The sequence below is a fragment of the Myodes glareolus genome, chromosome 10 (genome assembly GCF_982192425.1).
Source record: "Myodes glareolus chromosome 10, mMyoGla1.1, whole genome shotgun sequence".
Classification (NCBI taxonomy): domain Eukaryota; kingdom Metazoa; phylum Chordata; class Mammalia; order Rodentia; family Cricetidae; genus Myodes; species Myodes glareolus.
In genome coordinates, this window is record NC_142035.1 from 5698125 (window position 1) to 5725816 (window position 27692).

Below are 27692 nucleotides of genomic sequence, written 5' to 3' on the forward strand. Positions count from 1 at the left end.
CTACTCTCCATCTACTTGGGAGCCCAGTGGAGCTGAGGTCCTGCCGTCTGTCTAGGCCCAGGGCTGGGGTTGTAGCTGGCCCCGCAAGCCTCTTTTAGAGCGAAGGCTAAAGATAGAGGCCTGCCTTGTCCTGTCCAGCTCCTGCCAGACCCTTGCTCCACTCTCCAAACCGTCCTCCCTGCCGTGTGCGTAAATTCCCATCCTCCTCCTGCAGCGTGAATTTTCCCTCTGGTTTTTTTACACAGTTGGGGACACAGAAGGTGGGAAGGATGTCTCCGCCTCATGGTTCCAGGGACCCCTGGACCTGAACTTCTTTCTGCCACATGAAGGAGGTGGTCTCACTGGGCCTGAAGCTTACTATGCACCTCAGCACCCAGGGAGTAGGAGGCAGCTGCTCCCTGCACAGCTCTGGGTGTGACTTGGGGGAGTGAGGGCAGCTCCAGCCAATTTGTCGTAGCAGTGTGCTCCCAAGCTGAGGTCCTTCTTCCTCCTCTCTCCTTCCTTATCCTCCCCCCCACACACAGCCCAGAGACCAATAGATTCTTGGGCAGCACAGAGGATGGGTGAGCAGTTTGCTGTAATTAAGCTGAGATGTCACTGAGGTTTTTCTCCTGGTCCCTATAATATCTTTAAGGTTAAAACTCTCAAAGCAAGTATTTTGAGGGGCAGAGACTCAAGGAACAAAGCCCAGGACGGACAGACAGCACCTGCTAGTCTGTAGGACATGTGTGTGCCCACACTTCTGTCCCTGCCCCCCAGGATCCCCTTGGGCATGTGCTTTAAGAGGCTGGGCCACCCACAGAGTTCTGGGTGCTCCACTGGCAGCCACTGCTGTGCCGTAAGGGGGTCTGTCCTGGCGTGACTGGTGGATTAGGCTGATGGTGACCAGTCACCCAGCCGGCGTGGGATAATATGCCCGTTCCTCTCCCTAAATTGGCCTTGTTCACCATATCAAAAACGCACCCTCAGGTGGGTGAGACGGTCCAGCTGCCAAACCTGACAACCCGAGTTTGATTCTCGGGGTACACGTGGCAAACGAAGAGGATCCCTACAATGTTGTCCTCTGACCTCTGCTTGCGCATGTGCCCTGGCAACTCCCTCACCCCCAATAAAATAAATCAACTGTAAAAATAATTAAAAATTGTGCACCCTCAGGTGGAGTCGGTCAGCCGGAGGAACTTTATTTATTTGCACCTGATAATAATCGTGTCTAGTGACTTCTTCCTAACTGGCAAGGGACCCCTGCTCCGTCGAACATGAGCAGTCTTGCCTCACCTCGCTTAAGGAGAGCTGAAGGCCACCCCAGCACAGAGACACCCCAGGAGAGGAGTTGAGCAAAGTCTGGGATGACTCCCCTCTCCCTCCCCCCCCCCCTTTCTTCTCTGTAGTTGAGAAACCAAGTTTGAAGCTGGCTCTGGGCACTGCTGTATTTAGGAGGCGAATTGCTGCTCATGTGTCAGGCAAAACAGATGTGGCGGGGAGACAACATCTATTTTCATAATTCGGAACAAATCTGGCGAGCCGCCTTCCTTTTCAGCGGGGCCTGCTCAAGCAGAAAGCCCGGCTCCCCAGCAGCCTTTAGCTGAAGTATTTATAGCTCCATTGAACTTTCCCTCTGGGATGGGCTGCTTTCTGTTGGTGTGGGCCCCTGGACTCTGGGTGGGGGTGAAGGCTGCTTCAGGGGCATCTCAACATGGGGACACATCTATCCATCCTTTTGTTTTCTGGGTTGTGGGGTGTCAGCTGAAAGCTGAACTTGGGGGGGACAATTTAGCTAGCATCAGACCCCTGACATCTGGACAGATGCAGGGCGGAACCCCCCCCCCCCCCAGCCCACAGAGGTTGAGATTGGAAGGGAACTCGACTGGCACGTCCCACCTCCTGTGAAGACAGCCAGGGTGGCCTGCCTCAGGTCCCACAGTGGTCTGACGGCCATGCTGGCCTCCTGCCCGAGTGCTCAGACCCTGTGCCAAGCATTATCTTTAAACACCGGAGACTCTGCATCAGCCTGGCCATACCTGTCCGTGTGTGTCTGGTGCCAAAGAAAGGAAAGCAGGGCGGCTTTGAGAGACTGGGCCATCGCACATTTCCTCGTCAAATAAACGAGCCCCTGTGTGTGCTGATGAAGGGGCTGGAGGTGGGTGAAGGAGCCCTTGTCCCTGGGCAGCTAAAGATCTGGAGGTAAAGGGAAGGCAGAGAAGTCTCGGGTGGCTTAATGTTGGGGGTCATATAATCATGTAGGGTAGTTGTGGGTAGGGGCTGGGCAATATGGGGGTAGCAGTTGGAGTGGGAAGATTGTCTCCCACAGGGTGAGATGCCAAAAGGAAGGGGCATCTCCTAATACTTTTGTGGTGATTGCGTCCAAGATTCAGCTGGCTGTGTCACCCTGGAGAGGGACCGGCCAGCTTCCACCCTGGGTGCCAGTGGAGTGTTTAGCCTACCTGTCCCTGCCTGTCCAGCACAGGTCAAAGGGAGGCATTGTCCAGAGAGCCTGTTGGATGCAGCACATTGCACTGGTGTGTCTGATGAGCAGAAGCCCCGCCTGGGTTCCCTGGTATAAGCCAAGCTCTGAACTGTGTGCTAGTGAGGCTGCCAGCGTGGGCATCCCGTATCTAGGCACCAGCTCTGCTTGCTGAGCTGACTCCTCTGAACAGCTCCTTTCCTTCTCTGGCCTCTGCTGGTTCCTCTGACCCCAGAGACCTCGGGCATAGAGGAGGGGTGTTTTTCGCGGGATCACCGAAGGACTCCCTAATGCCAGCTGGCCACAGCATTTTCTCTTACATTTGAGCTATCCAGGCAGGCCGCAGTGGACACTTGAGGGGTGGGTTTGACTTTGGGTGTAAGACTTCCAGCAGGACCAATCTGTAAGCTAGACTCCAGCTCACATTGCACGTAAATCTTCTCCCAGCTCAGCTGTCTGTGCACTGACTACATACAGGACGCCACCACTCCCCACCAGGAAGCCCTCCTGCCTCCTGCCCCGCCCCTAAGCAGCTGTCTTGTCCCATGCCCCAGGAGCAAGGGCTTTCTTTTCCTGAGTTCCTGCCTCAGGATGTCTGCACTTCCAGTCCTGAGTTCGTTCTGGTCCCCATTTGCCCTCCTCTTTCAGCAGCTCAGAGCGGCCGTCCCTGGTCACCACCGCTGGCCCAGGCTTTCTCCCCGGTGCTCACAGTCCGAGCTTGCCCCGAGAGCGAACTTGGAAGCTGGAGGAGGATCTGTCCCTGGAGGGTGCAAGGTTGAGTTACTCAGGGAGCTTTGCTTGTGCTGGGGTTACACTGACAGTTTATAGTGTCACTTGGCTTTGCTCCTCAGTCATGTAACTGTTGCAACTTAGAGTTCGCGGCACTGGACACACCTGAACTGCTTTTGTGGCTGATGGATGGATGCTTCGCTCGGGCACTCTGAGTATTTGATGGCATGCAGGGTGCAATGCTGAGGGAAGGAAACCCTCAGTGTTGTCATCCCCCGTGCCACCCCCCCCCCCCCCACACCGCCAGCCATCACTGCTGGCTCTTGTAGACCTTTAGAGATGAGGCTGAAGGGACTTTTCTCATGGGAAAGACAACAGGAGCCACCACCTCCAGGGGACTTAGAATTTTCTCTCTACGTCTCTCAATTTTAAATGGTGTGTTTAGAATTAAATCCTTAAACCTGGGAGCCAGACTTCAAGTTGAAGGATGACAGCCGAGGGCTGGTTCCATGTGGTTGCCTGCAGTAGCCAGATGGCAGGTTCTGGGAGGGGAGCAGGGGGAGGCTGGGAAGAAGAGGGGGGAAGGCTAGGATGGAGTGAGGGAGAGGCTGGGCTGGGAAGGGGATGAGAAGGAGATGGGACAAAGAGGGGAGGGGGCTTCCATTTGGCATTTGTGCTTTATAGCCCACACTGTATAGCACACTGCCATCCTGGGGTTGGCTGGGTTGGGCCCTAACGATGGTTGCTGGGGATACCCTCTGCAGGGTGGTCCTAGTGACGTGAAGAATGGTGCCTTCCCAGACCATTCAGTTGTGTGTGGGGGTGTCAGAATCTTAATTTGAGATGGCAGTGGCCCTCTCACCCAGCTTCCAGCACCTTCTGTGGCCACAGCAGCGAGGCCGGGTGTCCACCATTCCAGCTCTGCGCTGAGCAACTGTCCTTTGAGCTGTGTGGTCGCGAGACCTCTGTGTCCTTTAATCTCGTGCAGATTTGTGTCACCGCCGCTGTTGAGCCCCACAACAGTCCCGTCCCGGAGACTGTGCGTCCTTCCCTTTATAGCCACACACGCCTCCTCCTCGCCTCCCAGCATCTAATCTGCTCCCCGGCTCTATAATTTTGTCATTTCAAGGATGTTACATAAATGGGATCATACGGTGTATAGCTCTCGGAGATTGCTTTTCTCACTCCGCGTAATTCCCTGGAGGCTTACCCGGGTTGCCAGGCGAAGCTGCAGCTGGTTCCTTTTAATTGCTGAGTAGTATTCCAGGGTGTGACTGCAGGGCGCTTATCTGACCCTTCACTGCAGAAGGTGCCTAGCTTGCTTCCGACTGTTGGCTGTGGAGAAAGCTTCCTTGGGGCTTGGGGTGAATGGAAGCCTCTGCTCTGGTTGGTGATTAGTGCTTTTGAAAGACCTTTAACTTCTCGCTAACACCCCCTCTCCTATCCCCCACCTTAGCACTGTGCCCTTTTGGGCTCCTGGTGTAGGGACTTTGGCGGTGGAGCCCTTAATGTCAAAATCACTCTGAAGCTTTTGGGGCTCAGCTCCATGGGTGCAATGCAGGTGAGACGGATTGGGGCTCTCTCGAAGTGACTCCTGGCAGGCGGTACACGGACACCAGGAACCAGGCAGGCAGAGGGATAAAAGTAATTATGGCCGTCAGGTGAGCTGTTGCCTATGAAGCTCCCCCAGTGCTGGCTACTCTCCGGCTATTTAACAGTCTTCCAGGAAGCCAAGAGGTTCAGCTGTGGACCAGGAAGTGGGGCCGATAGATAACGGAGAAACCCCAGAACAGACATTGCAGAGTCCTTCTAACCAAAGCAGGCTTCCCATTGACTGAGAGAGGTGGGGATTGAGGGTGTAGCTGGGCCGACAGACTCAATGAGGGTGCTCTTAGCAGGCAAAACCACAAACAAAGGTTCTGGGGTAGGGGCAACAACCGGGCCAGCAGGGCTGGAAGGTGTGAGCAGTAAAGAAACTGAGAGGTGCCATGATGGAGGGGGCATCTTCCAGGGTTTTAATGTGCAGTGGGCAGTCATCAGCCATCCCACGCACGGTTATTAAAAGTCGCCATAGTTGCCGGAGTAGGAATAGTTGGGGGAGGGAACGGGAGCAAGTGGGGGTGGCAGAGAAAGGAGGACAAAGACAACGTGAGAGGGGATCCGCAAGGTCGCCACAGCCCAGCTCCCTAACACCCCTTTATACAAAGAGTCTGAAATACTCTATTTGGGGGCCTCATCCCAGCCCCTGGCACCCATCTTTGGAATGGAGCAGGAAGCCATGATGGGGTTTGGGGTGTATGGTGGAATCTCCTTGTGGTTGGACCCACGGCTCTGAATCCTGAGATCAGGCGAGGCCACCTCCACGATTGCTGAGCCCTTGTGGGTTAGTCCTGAGATGGTTTCTGTCGACTGTTTCTTACTTGCTGTCCATTCCGGCCATTGTCCTGTAAACTGAGTTTGCCTGTCCTGTACCAGCCACCACAGGTCATCAATAAACATGTAGCGAACGTCTTTGCCACTCATGTCCCTGCCTGGTCAGTCAAGCTCCTGGCTGTTACCTAATGCTGAAGCCCGTTTTCCGGCTGTGTATCAGCTGGTGTTGGGATGGCTGGGCAATGAGTCGTAGCTTGGGGACTCCACAAGCCACTCAGGAGGTTGATACACAGTCCCTAGAGTGGGTGGTACCTGTGTGGTACCCAGAGGTGTGCCACCTGCCCACACTGCTCACTGCCCCCACTCCATAGCAGAGGGAGGCATCTCTGCAGCTTCCCCCTTTCCTTGGAGACACTAGGCAGAGCCTTGCCCTTCCTGGGACGGGAACGTCCTGCTTGTGGAGCTGTGTGGAAAGGAAACAGCAGCTGGGGCTGTAAGAGGCCCCAAGTTGCAGGCAGCTGGGAGACTGTGTGCTTCCTTCTTGGGGTCGGCTTTGCAAGTTTCCTGGAAAGGAACAGGAAGAGACACAGACAGTCGGAGGCGTGGGGGAGGGCCCCACAAGTTTATACCCCAGACCGACCTAAGCTGACAGAGCGGCTCTGGGAGGGACGAACTCATAGATTCTGGAAACCCTTCCGTGTGCTCTGTGGCTGGCATCTCGGAGCCCACCAACCTAGCCACACCTCTTCCTGTAGGCACCAGTCCTCCTTGATGGTTAGCCAGCATAGAGCCTACGCTGTTTCAGGGGACCCCCCCGCCCCGCGTCAAAACTGTCAGACAGAGAGAAAGGGCTAACCTTTGCCCCAGACACTTCCTCGGGTTCTGAGTCCTGCACTGGGGGATGAGCCAGGTGCAGCCTGGGGCGGCAGGTTATCCTGAGGACGTGAGTCACCTAGTACAGTGTTCATCCAGAGACTGGGGCCACTGACCTCCTGCTGCTGCTGCTTCTGGAGACTGAAGGTGGGGAAAAGCTGGAGTCGAGGCTGGCCTGAGAATATCACTGTGGGGCAGCTGGCCAAATGCCTCGTCTCACCAGTCACATGCCCACTTACAGATCATGTGACTGCACCACCAAGCCCCCGTGTCCCCTTTAAACCGTGTGACCCGGGGACAAGCCTCTCTTAAGTCTTAGACTTGTTTGTTTGTTTGTTTTTGTTTTTCAAGACAGGGTTTCTCTATGTAACAGCTCTGGCTGTCCTGGAACTCACTTTGCAGACTAGGCTGGCCTTGAACTCAGAGATCTACCTGGGATTACAGGTGTGCGCCCCCACCATCCGGCAAGTCTCAGACTCTTTCTCCCTAACATGAAGTAACCAGAAGTTGAAGTCTCAGCCTGAAGCACTGAAGGGACAATCGTGTGAAATGACGGTGACCCTCTACTTGCCTGTTACACTCTTAATGTTGTCAGTAGATGTAGGAGATTGTAGATCACGGACTGTGTGCCAAATGAATCTAAGCACAAGTGAACCCAGCTGGGCTGTGGGACTCGAGTCCCTGTGCCCTGGAGCCTGGGCCTGGCAGCAGGTTAGCGCTACTCAGGTGACAGACCTGTCAACAGGAGGATGTCTTTCTTGTAAGATAGTTCTCTGCATCTGTCCAAGCAGACTGAAGCGGGTTGCTGGTGTGCCCTGTCCCTGGGAGGTGCGTGCCCCTGGCTTGTGTCTGTCTACCTCTTGATGAAGGGACTCCTGCGTCCACAGCCCAGCCAGCAGCCGTATTTCTGTCTACACAGTGCACCGGTCACCTCAGGCCACTAGACCAATACGTTGGGGACTGTGTGACTCAGACAACAGACAAGGATCTTCTCGAGGTCTTCAGAACAGAGGTGCTAACAACTGGCACATTCGGGTCCAGACGAGGATTGATTTCCTACTTGTACAGACGAGAAGAGGCAGGGAGAGGAGCCCTGAGCTCCCTGGGATCAGGGTCCCATCCTTCGGAACACTGTAGCCCCACCTCCAAGTACACCTGGGGGGGGGTGGACCCCAGTGTGCAAATGTTGAGGAGACAGAGGGTTGCATGATGTTACGTGGTCTCCTTTTCCAGCAGTAAACTGTGTCTTGTAGGTTTCTTGTGAGCCAGGCAGCCTGAAGTCGGTTTTCCTGTGGGATTCTCACACCAACTGGATGAAGGGAGCACTATTTGGTCGTGGGAACTGGAGGTTGGGAAGCCACAGCTTCATAAACTGTGGGTCATCACTCCATGTGAGGCCGCGTAACTGGATTTGGGGGTTGTGAAAAATCTGGCAACGGGAACGGGTTTCTGAATGCACAGAAACGGTCAGCGCAGTGACTCTCGGGTGTCACAGTGCTCCTCCGTGTTGCTCCACTCGGTCTCTCCGTGGCCTGGACTCACTTTGCACAGGGCATGCCCTCGTGCCCCACGTTGCCAGTGGACACTGCCTGCAGATGCCTCAGTTCAGATCTGCAAGTATCATGTGTCATGAGTTGCAGTGTTTTGCTGAACACATTGTTTTCTGTTCTCATTCAAACAGGATAGCTTAGTTATGGGAGACAAAGACTCCCAATATTTCCTTACCATCGCTCCTCAGCATTTATCAAATTAGTATATCTTTGCATTGGTTTGTATTACGATTTTAAATATTTATTTTTATTTTATATGTATGAGTGTTTTGTCTGTGTGTATGTGTTCTCTCTCTCTCTCTCTCTCTCTCTCTCTGTGTGTGTGTGTGTGTGTGTGTGTGTGTGTGTGTGTATAGAGCAAAAGATAATGTCGCATCCTCTGGAATTGGAGTTACAGACAGTTTTGATTCACCTGATACCAGTGTTAGGAACCAGCCCTCTGGAAGAACAACAAACAGTCTTCTTAACCTTGGAGCCCACTTTTCAGACCCCAAGTTTCTCTTAAAAGGAAAAAAAAGTCATTTAATGAATTTTGATTTGGAATTAGGACAGGCTTTTCAATAATTTCAACAATGGTTCCAAATATTTGCCTACTGTTATATAGTACATAGTCATACACTCCTATCTTCTCAGTGTTCACTGTTACAAAAACCAAAACGTCAGTCACCTCCAGAAGGATGCTCCATCCTCCAGGACCAGATATTCACCCAGGATTTAATTCTTTACATAAAATAAATAAACATGCCTATCTCATTAATATGCAAATTGCTTTCATACTTGATTGATAGCAAAATTGTACATATGCCAAAGAATGATTTTTAAATGTTTGACTCATACACTTGCTTTATATCCCTATGTGCCCAGAGATTCCTAATATTCTCTAACGTACAAAGGAAGCTTCCAGGGTGGGTGAGATGGTTCAGCAGGTAAAGGTACTTGCTACCAAGCCTGACATGAACTGAATTAAATCCCTGGGACCCACACAGTGGGAGGAGAGAACCAGCTCCTGCAAGTTGTCCTCTGGCCTCCCCACATGCACCCTGCCACCCCCACTAAATTAATGAAATGTCATACAATTTTCTCTTTAAAAGGGTTCAAGGGTGAAAACTTGAGAACAGGCCCTTGAAGGTGAGGTCCTCGGGGTCTCACCAAGTGAACGCAGGTGCAGCCTGTGAGTCCCTGCAGGTCTCCTAGGTGGCAGGTCCTTGCTACTAGACTGGTCATGCTTGCCTTGACCTTGACCTTCGAGCATTACTATAGCCTCCAACACGGAGGAGAGACTGGTAACGGGGACTCCAGGAGACTCCTTGCCGTGGTCTGGTTTTGTGCCATAATGGTTGTAGGAAGTGGCTCTTGGGGCAGCCAGTGCTGGGTCTTGAGGGGCAATGAGACGTTCTCTTAGCATGTTTCGGGCTTGCCAGGCTCCTGCCAATTGTGGGTGCCTGCTGTACCAGATTCCATGCTGACAGAATGGCACCACGAACAGAGGCCACCAGACAGGCCAAGGGGCTGTCACTTCTGGCTTAACCATTTTCTTAGAAGTCCAAGCAGATGGAACAGGTGGTGGTCACAAAATTAAGCCCTTCACGGAAGAGTTTAAAGTTGCCAGGGGAAACGAAAACAAAAAACAAGGAAGTTGCTGCCAGAACAGGATGAGCCAGTCAGCAGGGAAAGGATGACCCAGGCTGCAGGAGAGGTGTGAAGCCATCAGGAGGCTGTAAGTGATAACTGGTGGACCTCAGGGGCTGACACTGGGCAGGTAGGTGTGTTAGGCCTGCTTCCCAGTAGCCCTCATTGAGCAGCTGATCTTATATATAGTGACATGTAGAACTCCATCCTTGCACTTAAAGAAGTTTATCTGTCTGTGTGTGTGTGTCTGTATATGTGTGTGAGTACCATAGGAGGTCAGAGAGGATGTCCAGTCCCCCTGGAGCTGGAGATACAGGTGGTTGTGAACCGTCCCAAGTGGGTTCTGGGGACTGAACTTGGGTCCCCTGCAAGCACAGCAACATCACACTTGATATACAGTTGTTGATCCCATTATCACCGCACCTTATGGAGAGGGTGCTTGGGGAATCCTATGACAGAGAAGGAGCCTGTCAATCGCAGTATCAAGCACTTGGCCACCGGAGAGATCTGAAGGTTGGGACAGAGGCAGGACCCAAAATAGCGGCCCCTCCCTGGTCCTGAGAGGTCAGGCCTCTCCTGGGTGAGAGCTGAAACTCCTCCCAGCTGATCCTTGGCTCCTCTGCACTCAGCAGGCCTCAGTGAGGCCCCTGGGACTGAATGAGGAGCCATTGAGAAGGGGTTCAATACATATTGCCTTGTGCCCCGACTTTAGAACTGAGCCTCTTGTTCCAAAGCCTTGGAAACAGAGCTCTGGCTCACTTCCTTTTCTCCTGGATGCTGAAGTCCCAATGTATGTCGGGAAATGCCAGGCCCTTGAAGATCAGTAATTGAGAAAAATATATGTTGGTTTCCAGGGAACACAGGCACCTCCCAGGGCGAGGGCATCGTGCGTCCTGCTGTTGGCCAAAGCTCAGAAACTGACATCCACAGACAGACATGGGCTACTTACAAAGGATCTTTTGAGTAAAGCCATTAAGATGTCTTAAAATGATTAATATTGATGGACACGGTGCACGGTCTTCAATTCTAGCACTTGGGAGGCAGGTGGATCTCTGTAAGTTTGAGGTCAGCCTGATCTACATAGTGAGACCCTGTCTTGAAAGATAAAATAAATCAAATTGTGAATGCTTCTCTAAAAGGACCTTAAAAGCTGCCCAAAGGGATGTATGAGAACGTGAATTCAGTCTCCTAAGCCCACATCAAAAAAGACAGACACGAGACTTGAAGATGGCTTAGTGGTTAAAAGTGGACTCTGGTGTTTCAGTGGACCCAAGTTTGATTCCCAATTACTGTGTCAGGTGGCTCACAACTGCCTGTAATTCCAGTTCCGGGGAATCCAGCACCTCTAGATTCCAAGGTTACCTGCATGCATGTGCACACAACACAAACTAATGCAAAAAATGGAGAAATACAGAAGATGAAAACACAGTCTTGCTCTTGTAGAAGCTACCATTCTTAATTCGGTTTTTAATCTTTTTTATTTTTCTGTAAAATGGGTCTCCATCATGTGTCCCTTTCTTCCTGTCCAACCGTAACTGCCTCCTTCCCTTGGCAGTCTTGTGAGCCTGTCTCAGCTAGAATGACCTGTGCCCAGGGCACATCAGAAAGCATCTGGAACCACATGTAGATGTCATCAGGAAGGTGATAGGGCCTGTAGCATCTAATGGGTGGACAAAGTCCAGGAACCCTGCTCAGCACCCTAAATATACAGAGCATCCCCCACAGTGGGGACTGTCAAGCCCCAGACATCTTACTGAGTGACCCTCAGACAGACAGATACCATCTTTCGACTAGCGCCATGGAATCCTGTAATAATGGTGTCTACCAGGTTTGTTCGGTGACATTGGGATGACATCTAGGTGTCCACTTCAGAAATACTCCATGCAGTGTGACCCCCAACACACAACTCACACACTCACATATGCAATCAGCAAGTGACTCCTGTTAGTTCTGTCACAGTGTGACCCCCCCCCCCCACCCACACACACACACATATGCTCTCAGCAGGGGACTCCTGTTAATTCTGTCAGATGCCATTGTGGAAGTTGGGATTGCGGGGCTGAAAGGTTGTGAGCAATCTTGATGTTAACAGTTGATGCCAGAGTGTGGTCATCAGACTGCCGCCTTTGCCCAACGAACCGGGTTCACCTGACTTATTTTAAATATCTTTTGGGTACAGCCCAGTCATGGGGATGAAGGCACTCTCTCACTATGAATTCTCTCTGCCCTGCCAATAACTCAGGAACAGGATTGACGCTGTGCTGACAGCAGGTGTTTAAAGACGCTCGATGCCGGTGACAATAGAAAAAAGCCCATTACTCCTTTCCATTTGGGTAATAGCGGGGAAGACAAAAGGTGCGGCTTTGCCTTCCCCCTTTGAAGCAGCATTTAATCACCAGGCTCTCAAGTGATTAGACAGGCCTGTCACCTTCCTGGGACTCCCTACTTCACAGGCCCGTTCCTTACATGCACATAAGATCTCACTCAGTGCTCACCGCTGGCCTTCTGCGTGGCTGCCTCCTGCGTGGCTGCCTCCTGCGTGCCTCCGCACCTTAGCCGAGGCCTGTGTTTGGGTCTGTGTTCCTCTGCAGTTAGTGGGGAACCTGGACCGCGTCGTCTGCCACTGAGGAAGATGACAGCCCACCTCTACCAGGCCGTCCTTTGCAAGTCAGAAGAGAAGCAAGCAAACCAGACTGGCAGTGTAGAGCTGGCCGAGCCTCTACTCTGTGACTCTCAAGTGCCTGTTGGTGTGTTCCCTCTTTCAGTAGCAAACCCCTGTGGAGCTTTTGCTGTCCACTCCCTGCTGAGCTCTGGCTGAAGGGATGCCGGGTGGAGGTGTGCCTGACCATTTTGAGATTCCTGCCTAGACGAGGGGTAGCCCAGGGCTCCCCAATCACAGTCTAGGAGTTGAGGAGCGGACTGAGCCTGTCGAGAAGGTACAGGGATGTGTAGGTATCACGGTCTGGGAGTAGAGCTTCTTAGGGCCCAAAATGCCAGTCTTGATTCTAGCAAGGAAAAGGTGAATGAAGAGTGGATGAGAGCCTGGGTAGATGGATGAGTGGATGATGGACAGACAGATGTAAACATGGGTGAGTGGGTGGATGGGGATGGGTGGAAGACATGGATGGAAGGTGTGTGTGTGTGTGTGTGTGTGTGTGTGTGTGTGTGTGTGTGTGTGTGTGTGTGTTTTGGGGCTAGGCCATGGACCATTGGCTATCACAGGGTGGGTGATGTGATGTGATGTGTCCAGATAAAGAGGGGAGACCTAAGGGACATGATGAGCTGACTTGAGTGCACCTTTGAGAACCTGGGGGTGCCCGATGCCCCTTCCTGCCTTGCTGAGGGTGTGCACAGGTGCCGCAGCCAACCTGTCTCACCTTCAATCCCAGACATTGCCCCTCAACAGTCCTTGTCACACATGAGTGACAGTTTCAGCAGAGAGATGAAGTTCGGTTACTTTGGAAATGGACGTGTTTCTTAATTTTCCTCTCTGTCTTTTTACTATAAATGTAACTGAATGTGTTCATCGCTGTCATTTGCAGAAGTGTTTCCATGGAGGGGACTCTTCTGGGGGAAGCTCCAACCCAGCCCCTGGCATCCACATACCCAAAGGGTCCGGGATGTCCTGGTGGAAGCTCCACCTCAATCCCACTTCCACAGGGTATTTAAGCTGGGCCCCAGAAAACAGACACATGGTTTTTTGGTCTCTCTTCCCCTTCTCTCTGGGCCGGGGATGGGGGTGGATGGGATCATCTGGGAGCTTTTTACCCATTAAACATGGGGTTTTTCTAATTCGGTTTGATTTGGTCTGATTTGGATTGCTGTGTGGGTGGAGAGGCTTATCAGGTTACAGATATTTTTCAGGGACGTCCCCCTTTGCAGGGCGGGGGTCAGGGTGTGCTCTGGGTCCCCATAATGGTTATTTTATGTGTACCTGCTGATCCCTGTGTCCCCTCAAAGTGGTGTCTATCTGTGTAGGAGACTTTTACCTTTATTTTTAACAGAATACATTGTGCATACAATTAGGGGTGCTAGCTCGGGTATAGAGGCCAAAGGTCACCCAACCTCTGGGATTGTTTCTTGGGAGGTTTTTGAGGCAGGGCCTCTCACTGGGACCCGGGCTTCTTAGTGACACAGGGCTAGCTGGTAGTGAGCAGTAAGGATCAGTGCTGGGATTTCAGGTGTGGTGTTGTGCCTGGCTTTTCACAGGTTGGACTCTGGTTCTCGGCTTGACCAATGAGCTGTCTCCCAGCCCTTGACTTTTAAAGCTAAAGTGGGCTCAACCTCTTCAGTGACCTCTGGTCAGTGTCCCTGGCCCCATGGACAATGCTTCTCATGTTGCCTCGGCTGCTTTTGGGGGATGGTCATCTGGCTCCCTGGTGGTTTCAACCTCTTCTGCCAACCCTTTCTCAGGAGGGAACATGTGTGCATTGATTGAACACGTGTGTTATGTACACTCTTCTATATATTGTGAACACCACAGAGAACAAATAAGCTCAGACCAGTATTCTAGAAGGGGGCAAGGCGTGAACTATTGGGTCATATAGAAAATTCCAGGTGAATGCTACAGAGAAAAACAAACCAGAGGGATGGGGTCCTTGGGTTTGGGTGGAAAGAACTGTTTCAGGTAGTGTGCCCTGGGGACACCTCCCTGAGGTGCTGGCCTTTGGCCAAAAACCAGAGTACTCGTGGGAACAAGCTTGTGAGTGTTTTAAAAAAAAAAAAATCATTCCTTGTAATGTGAAGGGGCCTGCTTGTTGGGGTTTATGTCCTGCCCAGTTCCCCACAGCCGGCAAGCCCCAAAGAAAATCACACAGAGAGTCTACATTACTTATAAACTGATTGGCCCATTAGCTCAGGCTACTTATTAGCTCTTGTGGCTTATATTAACCCATAATTCTTATCTATGTTAGCCACATGGCTCAGTACCTTTCTCAGCGGGGCAGGTCACATCCTGCTTCTTCAGTGTCTGGACAGGAGTGGGGGGATTGGGCTTCCTTCTTCCAAGAATACTCCTGTTCTCCTCGCCCCACCTCTACTTCTTGTCTGGTTGACCCGCCTATACTTCTTGCCTGACCAATCAGCGTTTATTTAAAATATGATTGACAGAATACAGACAATTCTCCGGCACCAATTCCTAGAAGCAAGGGTCCTGATGGAGATATGGTGGCTGCTGCCTAGCAACAGAAAACAGGTGTCAAAGGAGAGAGTCCTAGAGCAGGGCATCAGGAGACATGGATAGCAGAGAGTTTGAACATCATCCCTCAGGATTGCTAAACCCAGGATTTTGGAGTGTGGTGCTCATTTCTTATGTCTGGTTTGGTGTCTGTAACCTCAGTGATAGGTAGAGGGCAGGGATCAGAAGGTCAAAAATATCCTTGGCTGTGTATCGAGTCAGAGGCTAGCCTTGGCTACCTAAGAACCTGTCTCAAAACAACTCAGGTATGTGATGCAGGCTCTTAACCCCAGCACTTGGGAAGAAGAGGCAGGTAGATCTCTCTGAGTTTGGAAGCCAACCTGAACTACATAGTAAGTTCCAGGACAGCCAGAGCTTCATAGTGAGACCCTGCCTTAGAAGGGAGAAAAACAAAACAACAGCCAAAAGGGCTACCAAGAATGAAAGGCCCTCCTAACCCTCCAGATGTGTCTTTTCCTTTTGCTCTCCATGTGGCAGTGATTGAAATCGCAGGGGTTTGGGGGGTGTCGCCTTGCCAAGATCACTTGGCCAGAGCTAGGTACCTGGCAGAGCCTGGCAGTCTGTCCTGACAACCAGAAAATGCAATACAACCTGATGCCCACTCCCCAATCTTTCAGAGGAAAAGCAATTAAAAAAAAAAAAGTCACAAAAAGTTCTTACACTAAGAAATAAGCGCACCTTTGGGGCGGGTGGGGGGGGGGTTTGAAACGGCTCCGGAGAGATGGCAAAGCTATTCCTTTGACGTTTGGTCTGATTTTACTTGAATTCAAGGACATGGGAGAGCCAGTTCATATTCAAATACAACAGGCAGTGGGGGAGGGATGTTGATGGAGTGGCCGGAACCCCAACGACTGGGGCTCCTCGGAATGACAATGAGGCCGCCCGCCGGGTCTCCACTAGGCGGAGATTAGATTTTCATAAATTTCAGACGGTGCCAATTCCTAATTCCTCCGTGTGTGCGGCCTGGAGGCCAGACAGGGCCGGCTGCTGGTTAACTAGGAAGGAGGCTGCTGCCCTCCCCTGAGGTAGACGCTTGCAGGGACAGGCTTGCGGAGAGCATCTGGTCTAGAAAAACCTACCAAGGCTAGCAGGAGCCAGAGGGATCTGCCCAACCCCCATGGTGCTCCACTCTCAACTGGAAGGCTGGGGGCAGCGCATCCACCTTGAGACCAGGTGGTTGGGCCCATTTGCTCCCCACCCCCAGTTCGCATTGGGAAGGAGCTGTAGGCTGGAATTCAAACCCAGTTCCTTCTCCATATCGTACATATAGTCTGCCATCTAGCCGTCTAGAGTAGGCACAAAAATGTTATCAGAAAGGATGCCACCTTTACCTTAACCAGCCGTAGCTGACGTGCAGCTTCCTTGGCACATAAGCAAGCTCTGGCCCATGCTGGGATTAAAAGGATGTACCACTATGCCTGGTTTGTCTCCTTTTGAGGCAGGTTCTCCTGTAGCCAAGGCTAGCCTTATCAGCATCAGGGACCAGCTGTGGAGGTCTTCCTTCTTCCACACAGAATGATTCCCTTTCCACTCTGGCCTAAAAGTTTGATAGCCGTGCTAGGATGTCATTGGTTTCCTTTTCTTATTTATTGCTAAGCCTGTGCACCAGGCAGGCCTGGAGCTCATAGTGTAGACGAGGCTGCTCTTGACCTGGTGTCAATCCTCCTGCCTCACCCTCTCAAGTACTGGAGCGACCTCTCAACGTGAGCGACCATGCCTGGTTTTACTTCACTTTTAATCTAGAGAGTGCGTTCTCAGCACTGCACTTTTGTGTTCCGGACGTTGTGGTTTTGCTTGTCTGTCTGGCCTTGCCAGGGATGCTTCCGGTTATACCGGGTCCTTGTGAATTGCTGAGGAAGCTGTCCTCTCCCCAGTTGTGTCTGCCTGTGTCCTGAGTATCAGGACTCTTCTCTCTTCCTAAACCAACACCCTACTTCGCTTCGGAGGGTGTCGGGCACCCTGCCGTGCTGAGGGCTTTTCCTGTCCTGCCCAGTGGCCAGCCACATCTAACACAAGCCCTTGCTATAGACTTCCCCATGGACTTGGATTCTTGTTTTGGATTCATGTTTCTTCCTCCTGGCTTATGTGAGTTTTCTGGGTCTGGGTCTTGCTTAAAGTCGGTAGTTGTGGAACCAGGTGGTCACATGTGTGTGCACAGAGGGCCCCCTCACTTTGGGGAGCAATTCTCCCACTTTCTGAACACAGGAACCCAGATTTGTCAAACCCAGCTGGTTCTGCAGGGGCCTTGTTCATTGTCTCCACATCCTGTCAGCTTCTGCCAGCCCTGCTGCCTCAGCTCCTGTCCCACCAGTCTTCCCAGGACCCCAGACCACCCCAGGAGGAGTGTAGTAGCCTGTCCAGTTCCTCAGGCTGCCAGAGGACAGGAACAAAGGCTGCCTACATCTCCAGACTCTGCTCCCTTTTGGCCTGATGTGGGCAGAAGCCCCAGAGACAGCCAGAAGGGGTGTCTCAGGCCAGGGTGAGGAGTGCACAGAGTTGAGGGGGAGGGGTTGAGGGCCTTTTGGGGGAGTGTGGGTGTTGCACAAAGCAGGCCCTGTGTCCCTTGAATGCACGGCTTTATCCTGGGTTCAGCCAGACCTGAGTGCCCAGCACATTCAGGCCTAGCTGCTCAGCCCTGGCCCCGCCTCTCCTGCAGTGACCTGGTCTCTTTTACCATGGCCATATTCGGGCTCTGTAGGGATCACTAGAAGGGGTCTCTATTTGAGGAATGGATGAACCCCAACAGAACCCTTGTAGTCCACCCTCTCCGCCGTACCCCCACCTGGCTCCTCCAGGGTGAGGTGAGAATGTGCCTAGTTCAGAAGCTCTAGCTGAACCAGCTTGGGTTGGAGTCCCAGCTGTGGCCACTTGGAATTGTGATCTTCTCCGTCATGGCTCTGTGTTTCAGCTTAAGGTCCTGCCCTTCCATGGGGCCTGAGAAAAGGCTTAACATCAGGGGAAGGCCAGCCTCAGCTTCACACTGTCAGTAGTGGAGTGGGTCCTGCCTGGATGATTGTCGTAGCACACACAGTGACCGTGGTGTGGCGGGCCTGAGGGTCTGGTGAGCAGCTGTACGGTGTGGGGAACAGGTGTTCTGGGAACTGTCTGGGACTGAGGGGATAGCCTGGGACAGTGGGAGACTGAGAGAGCCTGTGAGCATCTATCCATTCACAGTAAAGTGCCCACCTTGAGTGTGCTATTTGCTCTCCTGATCAGGGTAATGAGGAAGCCATGGGAGAGGGTTAACCCTGCTAGGGTTTGAGGTTTGGGCATATGGTGGCTTTCACCTCCTCAGTTCCTGTCTCTGGTCAGCACAGAACTGAGTTACCCTTGCAAATGAACTTGTTGCCTTGGGGTACCTTCCGTCTTTTGCGTTGGGGGGGAGGGAGGTGGGAGGCTCATCACTGTGCCCTCACCTCCAGCAAGGCCATTAGGGTTGACTGTGGTCTGCCAAATCCAGTGCCCTGCAGTGCTCCTGGCATCCTGCCTGTTGCTGGGCGGGGTGGGGGGCGCTCTGCTGGCACCAGCTGCGGCCAGCTGCCGAGTCTCGGCCACTAGACTCAGCAGAACCACCCACTTAAACAGTGTCAAAAAAGCTTCTTCCCTTTCCAGTACCTGAGGGCTTTTCCTCTTTTTGGAGAGAGATAAACCAAATCCGAAAACAGGAAGGAAAACGAATGAGGACCTAAATATCAGAGCTGTGCCTGAGGCCTTCACTAGGAGTCTCTAACCATGACCCTGTGTGGTGGGTGTGACTATGGGGTATCGTTTGTGTGGCTGTGTGATGTGTGTGCTTACGGGTTATCTGTGTGGTTGTGTATTGTGTGTGAATTGTCTTGTGTTTCCTGGGGTGTCTTTGAGGTGTGAAGCAGGGTTGGCCCATTGGCTTACTGAGGTATTTGCTGGAGTGTCAGAGTATTGCGGTGTGCTGTTGGGGGTGCATGTGGGAATGTTGAGCTATGTAGATGCGTGGGCATGGTGGGCTGTGTAGATGCGTGGGCATGAGTGGTGGGCTGTTTTAAGGGGTATAGGAGGGCTGGGGTGTTTGAGATGTCACCCCATCACGGGGTGTTGGGGTGTAAGGATGCACATACCCTAGGCTGTTGTTTGGGAGAGCATAGAAGGGTTGGAAAGTTGAGATGAAGAACCTTGGGGTATAAGACTTATTTTGGGGTGTTTGGAGGGCTTGGGTGTTAGTATGGGAGAGTGCTGACATAGAAACACTGGGCTGTTGTTTGGGAAATGGAGAAATGTTGAAGGGTTGGAATATTGGGCTGTGGGGGGGTGTAGGAGGATTGGGAGTTGGGGGGAGTTGCGGCATGTAGGAGTCTGTGTATTTTGGGACACGCAGGCGTTTTGGACTGTTGGTGGCAGGGAGGGCTGAGGTGTATAAGAGCATCGGCCTGTTGTTTTGTGGGTAGGAAGGTTGAAACATTGCTTGCTGGTATGTCAGTGTTGCTAGCATACTGGAGAGCCCTGCACTGGACTGACCTTGTGTGTGTGTGCGTGTGCGTGTGTGTGTGTGTGTGTGTGTGTGCTCTGTAGTATGCAGGAGAGCCCTACATTGGACTGACCTTGTGTGTGTGTGCATGCCCTGTATTGCCCTTGCAATACACAATGTTCACATTTTACTCAGTATTCCCTTGGCCCTCATGAGCCTCCTCTTCCTCACATCAAGGATCCCCTGGCTACGAGGATCTAAAACACAAGTTCCCTTCTGAGAGCCAGACCGTGCCTGGCATCTCCGAGGACTGAGACTGTGTCTTCATGCATGTCCGTGGTCGCTGCCAGGCCACTCTCTGGACAGGGTCTCTGAACTGGGTTCTCGATGGGCGCCTTTGGAGGCCGTGCGGTCCTAAAGTCTGCTGTATCTCTCTGCCCCACAGCGGAGCTGGAGTTCGTGCAGATCGTGGTCATCGTGGTGGTGATGATGGTGATGGTGGTGGTGATCACATGCCTGCTGAACCACTACAAGCTCTCGGCCCGTTCCTTCATCAGCCGGCACAGCCAGGCCAGGAGGAGAGACGACGGACTGTCCTCAGTAAGTGACTGTGGGGGCTGCAGCCTGGGTATTGAGCTGCATTGAGCACTCTTGACTAAACAACCACCGTACCCTGCTTGGGTGGCTCAGGAACCCCTGGCCTCCTCCCGTCACAGAACAGGAACTGCTAGGTGGATCCAGCTCGACGTCAGGCTCTGGGGCCCAAGGGTGACCGAAAGTCTGGGCTGAAGGGATGTGCACCTTCGCGGCAGATGTGAAGCTGTGCCTGAGCCTGAGTGCCCAGCGGTCCCTGGGGACTGCGGCAGTCGAGAGGCTTCTGCTGTGTCCCCAGAGGTAGCAGGAAGCGTCAGGTATAACTCTGTGGGCTCCCCAGAGCATCCCTGAGGAGCTCCGCTTTGCAAGGCATCTTAACGTCCATGGTTATAGACAGGGCTGTGGGGAGCAGACAGATGGGAGACAGCGAAGGGGACACAGCTAGGGTGTATAGGGACAGGTCAGGCCTCCCAAGGCCATTGAGAAGCCAGATGAAGACAGAGCAGAGGGACAGCTGGTGCTTGACTGGGTGCCCACCAGGACAGAGGTGTGGGAAGGATGCCCCCAGTCTTGTGGCTGTGACCTAGATAGAAGGAGGTGGCAGTCCTGTCCTTCCGTCAACATGCCAGCCACCAGTACTGTGCCATGGAGTCCAAGTGCCTTGGGAGGCCATGGAAGCAACTGGACACCCGAGAGGCCTCTCCTGGGGCCCTGAGTCTCATCTGGCTCCTCAGGTGTGATGAGCCAGGAAAGGCACCCTGGGTAATTCAAGCTTGGCACAGTAAACCAGGCTTCTCTGGCTGGAAGGCTACCTCATCCACGTGACACCTCCTCACCCGCCAGCTCTCTGCTGAGGGTTCCCTGTGTGCCCAAGCTCCCCTGGCACAGGAGGTAGCCAGGACCATCCCAGGGCTGTGGATGGCAGAAGATCATACCCAGGCAGGGACGGCACATAAGGGACTTCCGGCTTTGGGGGGCGCTGTGGGTGAGAGCTGCAAGGGAGCAGCTCTGATCCAGTCTTGTAGCTGGAGACATGGCACTCCTGAGAGGTACAGCTAGCCTTGGGGTCAGAGTCCAGGGTCTTGGAGCTCAGCCATCCTCAGAGCCCAAGAAGCAAACACCCCCATGTGTGCCGGGCCCCTTGTTAGCCTGAGTGACACTGGGTAACTAGTTGCAGGTCATTTATTTACATCCTACCAGGGGTAGTCAGTCACTAGAGTAACTTCATGTACCCAGAGGGGCTACTTGGTCTAGATGCAAGCAAGTGTACACACACACACATGCACACTCGTGAAGCGCTTGAGCAAAACTGGTCTTGCTACTTCTGGGGATCCTAGAGCCACCCTCTGCAGTATTGAGAACAGTCATAGTGTACCTGAGGGGACCTGGCCGCACAAGCTTATGCACTAGTACTGATGCATTAGTACTGTGAGCATCAGGGACTTCCTGGGACCCAGCGCATCCCACTGGACTCGAGCCCCTGCCAGAGTTGGTCGTCTCCTGTGGGTGACACTTGCCCCTCAGGTGTTCTCCATCAGTGACAGTGAGGGGAAGGGAGGCATGGCCCCTTTGTGGTTCACAGTGCAGGCAGGATAGGGAGCTGCTCTCTGGGCAGGCAGGCAGTGGCAGGAGGGAGTTAGCATGCATATGCTATCTCCAGGATGGCTCAGCAGGTGCTGGGAGGATGGGACAAGATGAGCCATGCTGGGCAGAGTGCCCCAGTTTTGGGGGATGTCCCAGGCTGGCAGAGGTAACTAGAGTCTAAGGGCTAAGCCAAGACAGAACTGGCCATCGCCCGAGACAGCAGGGCCGTCGCTGGCAGGTTTGGGCATCTCCGCTTACGTCAGGCCCAGTTTCAGTGCGTCACCAGTTCGTGGGACAAGCGCTGTGACAGAGACAGCTCCTGACTGAGAGGCCTGAGACATCCTGAGGGCAAAAACAGCACCTGCTGTATAGGCATCCTGCCTGCCCTGCCGTGGCTCACCTGGCTCATTTGTTATCTCTGTCACCTAGCAACAGGCTCTGCCATCTGCCTGGCAAGTAGTACCAGCCATGAGTGAAGTCCAGGGCTGACTCCCTCACAGAGGAGAAACTAGGGCTCAAGAGAAGTGGAGCACTTGCCTAAGGCCAGACAGCTTTTACGGCAGCGTCATGTGACTACCCCACAGCCCATTGTGGGGTGTGGTTAGCCAAGAGCATGAAATGGACAACAGAGGGGTACTGGGAGCAGATGGCAGAGGGAGAGGAGCTTGTTCTGCATGGACACCTGAGGTCAGCTGCTGAGACAGACAAGACATTGCCCCCCCCCCCAGGTCACTGGGCCACAGGGAGAGCGTCTCCTTCACTTCGTCCCCAGTGCCACCTGGCTGCATAAACAGGGAGCCCAGGGGAGGCCTGGAGCAGAAGGTGATGTTCCCCTGGGACTCCCTCTTTCAGACATAATGAGTCTGAGGTGTCTCCAGGCCTTGTGACCTCCCAGAGAGACCTAGGTATAATTGTCTGTCTGGGCTTCATGTGTCACACTGGGCTCACCCGCCCGTCCTGGCCTTGCCCCTTGGGTGTCTCTGGCAATGGCTACTTTTCACAGTGACTTTGGAGTTGGGGGTCCCTCCTACAACTCAGTACACTCGCCTATGTGCAGGCCACCTCTCCCTAGACGCAGAACAGCAGGACCCAGACCTGCCTGGCTGAAGGCCTCAGCTGCTTCCTGCCCTTGCTCTGCCACACTGACCAAGTCGCTCTCTAGTGTTTCTATCAGCGTGAGGGTCAGGTGCAGGGGAGAAGCACACGCCCACTCGTAAGCACCCACCAGCCGTCCTTCAGGTGTCCACTGAGACACCCGGTCCCTACTTTGACTTCCTGTCCACTCCTCACAGCCTGTGCCTGTTGCATTGGACCCGGCTGTAGGTATCACCTCCTCAGCGGAGGCTCCCCTGGGGAGCGTGGTTTGTGAATGAGGTTAACCTCAGACCAGGAGCTCAGCTGGGGCCTAGGATGAAACCGGGCTTTATCTTCTCATCAACCCTTGACCTAGGTCTCCTGTTCCCCATGGAGCCCAGCCTGCCAAGAGTTTGTGTTCTGGGGCCAAAGGCAAAACTATAGTAAGACCAAATGCAGGGGTCAGCCAGAGTGGGAACAGAGATTCAGGTCTTTCTCAGCCCACGTCAGGGTGGGTCCCAGCTTTCCACCTGCCAGAGGTTTGCTTCGCAGAATTTGATGGTAATTACTTGCCCACAAGGAGGGAATGGTTGTCACTGTGGAGCTGAGGGGAACATCAGATCCCCGCCTAGAGGTAGCCTGAAGGGACTTTCTGGGCAGGTAGTAGCTCTCAATCTGGAGTTGGACTCAGGTAGGCATCATCGGGCCTCACCAGCTGGCCTGGCCCAAGGACTGTCTGCCTGGATTTGTGAGTAAAGTTTTATTGGCACACAACCCTGCCTGTTAGTGTCTGCGAGTTCTTAGGGTTTAACAAAGCAGAAACTGTTCCGAGTTTATTTTTTCTGGTACAGTGTTTTTAGTTACTCTTTGAGAGTTCATGCATACAGAAATGATATTCTGACCCTTTGCGGAAATGGCGGGCAGACTCCTGCTCTGCGGAGGTCCTAGGAGAGGCTATGGAGAAGCTGTGGTGGACAGGGGCAGTCCAATTGAGAAGTAATCGCAGAACAGCAGCCCACACCCTAGCCAGTGTCAGGAGCAAGGAAGGACCATCGTCATTGCTGGCTGGGACTGTCCTCTTCCTCCCGGCAGTGGCTGCCTGAAGCCCTAGGGTTAGGGAGCACGAAGTGGTGGTTGGTGGTTGTAACGTAAGCATGAGCTGTGAACCACACTAGATGCTCGCATGGGGGATAGGGTAGCCCCTCCCGGCAAGACTGCAGCTTTGCTTTGCAGAGAAAGCAAGACGTGTAGACAGGCCACGGTGGGCAGGGAAGGTGCAGGAAGAGAAAGGGTCAGTGTTCGGGTCTTCTTTTCTGTTGCCGTGATGAAACATTGCGACCCAAGGCAACTTTAGATGAGGAAGGGGGCTACTTCAGTTTTCACTTCCAGGTCACAGTTCAATCACTCAGGGAAGTCAGACAGGAACTCAGGCAGGAACCCGAAGCAGAAACCAAGGAGGGGCATTGCTTGCGGCCTCGCTCTCCAGCGCATGCTCAGCTAGTTTTCTTCTGTAGCTCAGGCTAGTGTGCCCAAGGGTGGTGTCACCCACAGTGGGCTGGGCCCTCCTCCTCAGTCATCCGACAAGACAGTATCTCACCGGCTGGCAATCAGCCAATCTGATTCCGGCAGTTTTTCAGTCGAGATTTCTTCTTCTGGGTGACTCTAGGTCATGCCAGACTGACAGTAAAAATTAGCCAGGGCAGCTGGGATCGAAGGTATGGGAGGTATGCATCGCACATGCTGTAGGCAAGGCAACACGCGTGAGGGCTATGGTTTGCTGGCGTGCAGGGGGTGGCTGGGGCTGACTGCTCAGCCCGAAAGCTGCAGGAAACGCAAAAGAATCTCAGTAGATTTGGGGGAGGATGTGGGTAGGAAGGAGTAGGCTCTTGTGTTGGGGGCAGGCAGAGACAGAGCAGAGGCAGGACCCTGGGGGTGCAGCCTCTGAGACTTGTCAGAATCTCAGCTCCCATCTTCCTAAGTGTGTGCCTGACTTTATCTGCAAGACAGGCCTGGGAGGCAGGCTCAGGCCTTCACCATCCAGAGCGCAGAGATACCCATCAAGTGAACTGGGGGGCTGCTTGTGGGAGGGAGCGCTGAGGGAGGCTCTAGTGGGTGGGGTGAGGGCAGCAGGGGGGAGCTGGGAGGAGAGGGACTCCTGTGGGTCTGGCTTGTACAACTTAAAGGCAGCCAGGGCCATTCTCTATAGGAAAGAGACCTTCAGGTGCGGTCCCAGGACCCGCCTAGTGGCCACTGGATAAACTGCGAGCCTCTGCAGCTAGAGGGAGAGACTTCTTCGCCAAACTCTAGGAAGTAGCTGCCCAGAGCAGTGTTAGAGTGACAGAGGAGTGTGTTCGCCACCAGGTTTGTGATGATGGGATGTCGCCGGTATTTGACAAGATTGTAGTCCTTGAGTGTTCGAGTGTATTATCTCAGTGAAGTCGAAATTAAGGTGTCCTTTCTTCAGGCTGCAAGTTACAGTTAAACCTGAGTGAGGTACACTCAGGGCAGCTCAGTTCCCTCATGTCCCACAGCAGAGGACATGAGCTTCGTGAGTGACAGTCATCACACAAATGACTCCGTGTCTGTTGATCGATAAAGATGTTCGAGACCCGAGACCAGTGGTTCTCAACCTTCCTAATGCTGTGGCCCTTTAACACAGTTCCTAATGTGTTGTGGTGACCTCAACCATAAAATTATTTTCATTGCTACTTCATAACTGTAATTTTGAATGAATCATAATGTTAATATCTAATTTGTAGGCTGTCTAATGTGTGGCCCCCTAAAGGGTTGCGACCCACAGGTTGAGAAGCCCTGCTCTACAGAGACCTGGGCACTGAACATCAACAGGAAACCAGTCCCACAGTGGAGTGGACAATCTAAAGGCCATGTAGCATGTGCTTAGCATGCTGAGACATGCCTTACCTGGTTTCTGTGAGTTGGGGAGGGGTAGTGGTGGCACCTGTCACTTTCTGTTGTACCCTGAGGGTCAGGTGATTGTCACACTCACCTCTCCAGCCAAATGTATGTATCCACATGTTCAGGTGCTGAACCTAAACATTTTGGGCAAGATCATGTAGGGATCAAGCAGTTCTGGAAGAGAAGGCAGGCAGGAAGGCCGTGCTGGGTTTCCTTCTAAGCCAATTACAGATTTGCTCTAATGCCCAGAGAAAGCTCCCTGCAGGCTTTGAGAGCGGGTGCCACCTCAAAGATCGTGTGTGTGCTTTGGAAAGTCTGACAGGCAGCAGCAGGAGCTGTGGGAGAAGCCAAGAAGGCCGTGGTGGACTTGTCCCTGCCCTCACAGATGTAGGGAGGGTAGAGGATGAGAAGCGGGTGAGCCCAAGACTTCAGGATGAAAAGTTTGCATCTAGGATGGGTGGAACCTTGTGTCAACGGCTCTGTCCACTGTTGACCCTGTACGCTTTCCCACTCTACAGGAAGGATGCCTCTGGCCCTCAGAGAGTACGGTGTCAGCTGGAATGTCAGAGGTAAGACCAAGCCCCACCTTCCCTCCTGTGGTACCCCTTGCTCTCAGAGGCTGGGCCCTTGTCCAGGATCACACACACACACACACACACACACACACACACACACACTCCCTGATTCCAGGGGGGTCCCCAGCAGCATCTACAGCTGACCCTGTTTTTAGGGGCTTCCAGGGGTTTACCTGGGACAGCCCCTAGTCTCTGAATCTGGGGATCCAATCTGAGTCTGCCTCCCTCCCTGATCTTACTCTCCCTCTTCCAGCCGCAAGTCTATGCCCCTCCTCGACCCACTGACCGCCTGGCTGTGCCCCCCTTCGTCCAGCGGAGCCGTTTCCAGCCCACCTACCCCTACCTGCAGCAGGAGATTGCTCTGCCACCTACCATCTCACTGTCTGATGGGGAGGAGCCCCCACCCTACCAGGGCCCCTGCACCCTCCAGCTCCGGGACCCTGAGCAACAGCTGGAGCTGAACCGAGAGTCTGTGCGTGCACCTCCCAACCGGACCATCTTCGACAGCGACCTTATGGACAGCACCATGCTGGGAGGCCCTTGCCCCCCCAGCAGTAACTCGGGCATCAGCGCTACCTGCTACGGCAGTGGTGGGCGCATGGAGGGGCCGCCCCCCACCTACAGTGAGGTCATCGGTCACTACCCAGGGTCCTCCTTCCAGCACCAGCAGAGTCACGGGCCGCCCTCCCTGCTAGAGGGAACCCGGCTCCATCACCCTCACATTGCCCCCCTGGAGAACAAGGAGAAGGAAAAACAAAAAGGTCACCCCCTCTAAGAGTGGGAGCCGGGGCACCTGTAGGCGAAATGGCAAAAACACTCTGCACTTAAGAGAGAAGAGAGAGGAAGGCAGGGGACACACAGGCCTTGTGGCATGCGCCAGCTCTCCTCTATGTGTATAAATATTTACATGTTTTGTGTGGTCTGAATGCAGAAGCTCAGAAAGCTTGCAAAAAACAAAATTACCACGTTTCTTTGTCGAGCCGTGTCTTGAAGGCAAAAGAGAAAATCCTCCACTAGCCCTTCTCATTGTTCTTAGTTGAGCTCCGTGCGTGAATGCTTAATTTCTTTTTGTTTATGATGGTTTCACTTAACTTTAAAGACATATTTGCACAAAACCTTTGTTTAAGATCTGCAATATTATATATATAAATATCTATAAAATAAGAGACACTGTATGTGGGAGAGCAGGAGTATTTTTGTACTAGAAAAGGCCTATTAAAAAAAAAGTTGTTTTCTGAACTAGAAGAGAAAAAAATGGCAATTTTTTTGAGTGCCAACTCCGAAAGTGTGTATTACCTTGTAAAGAAAAAAAAAACCTACAAAGCAGGGGTTTAGAGCTATTTATATAAATGTTGAGATTTTGCACTATTTTTTAATATAATATATCAGTGCTTGTTTGATGGAAACTTCTAGAGTGTGTTGAGACTTGAAGGAGAAATGTTGAGTTCGGTCTGAACAGAGCCAGTGGAGGTTCCCCTCCGGGTCTCAGAGGGGCCCCCTGTGCAAGAAAGGCAGGCTTCCCAGAGTCCTGCGCCTGCAATGCTTCTGTCCAGATTGGCTGTGAGCAGTTACACATTCCTGCCGAAGGGGGGCCCACATCGTCCCTCTGGGTTACAGCTGAGTCAGGACTGCCCCCACAGAGGCACCTGATTTCAGATGCCTTCCCCAATATGAAAATAAACTGTTACTGAAGGAA

General features: G+C 52.9%; 1 protein-coding gene across 1 annotated transcript in view; it reads left to right on the plus strand.

Moving 5' to 3' along the window:
* The window catches only part of Pmepa1 (prostate transmembrane protein, androgen induced 1), a 51944-nt gene extending 24252 nt beyond the window's left edge, over positions 1-27692 (plus strand). The window contains exons 2-4 of the mRNA XM_085696947.2: positions 19699-19853; positions 25940-25990; positions 26250-27692. Coding sequence (XP_085553073.1) covers positions 19699-19853; positions 25940-25990; positions 26250-26771 — 728 coding nt within the window. The 3' untranslated portion in view covers positions 26772-27692. The remainder of the gene's footprint in view (positions 1-19698; positions 19854-25939; positions 25991-26249) is intronic.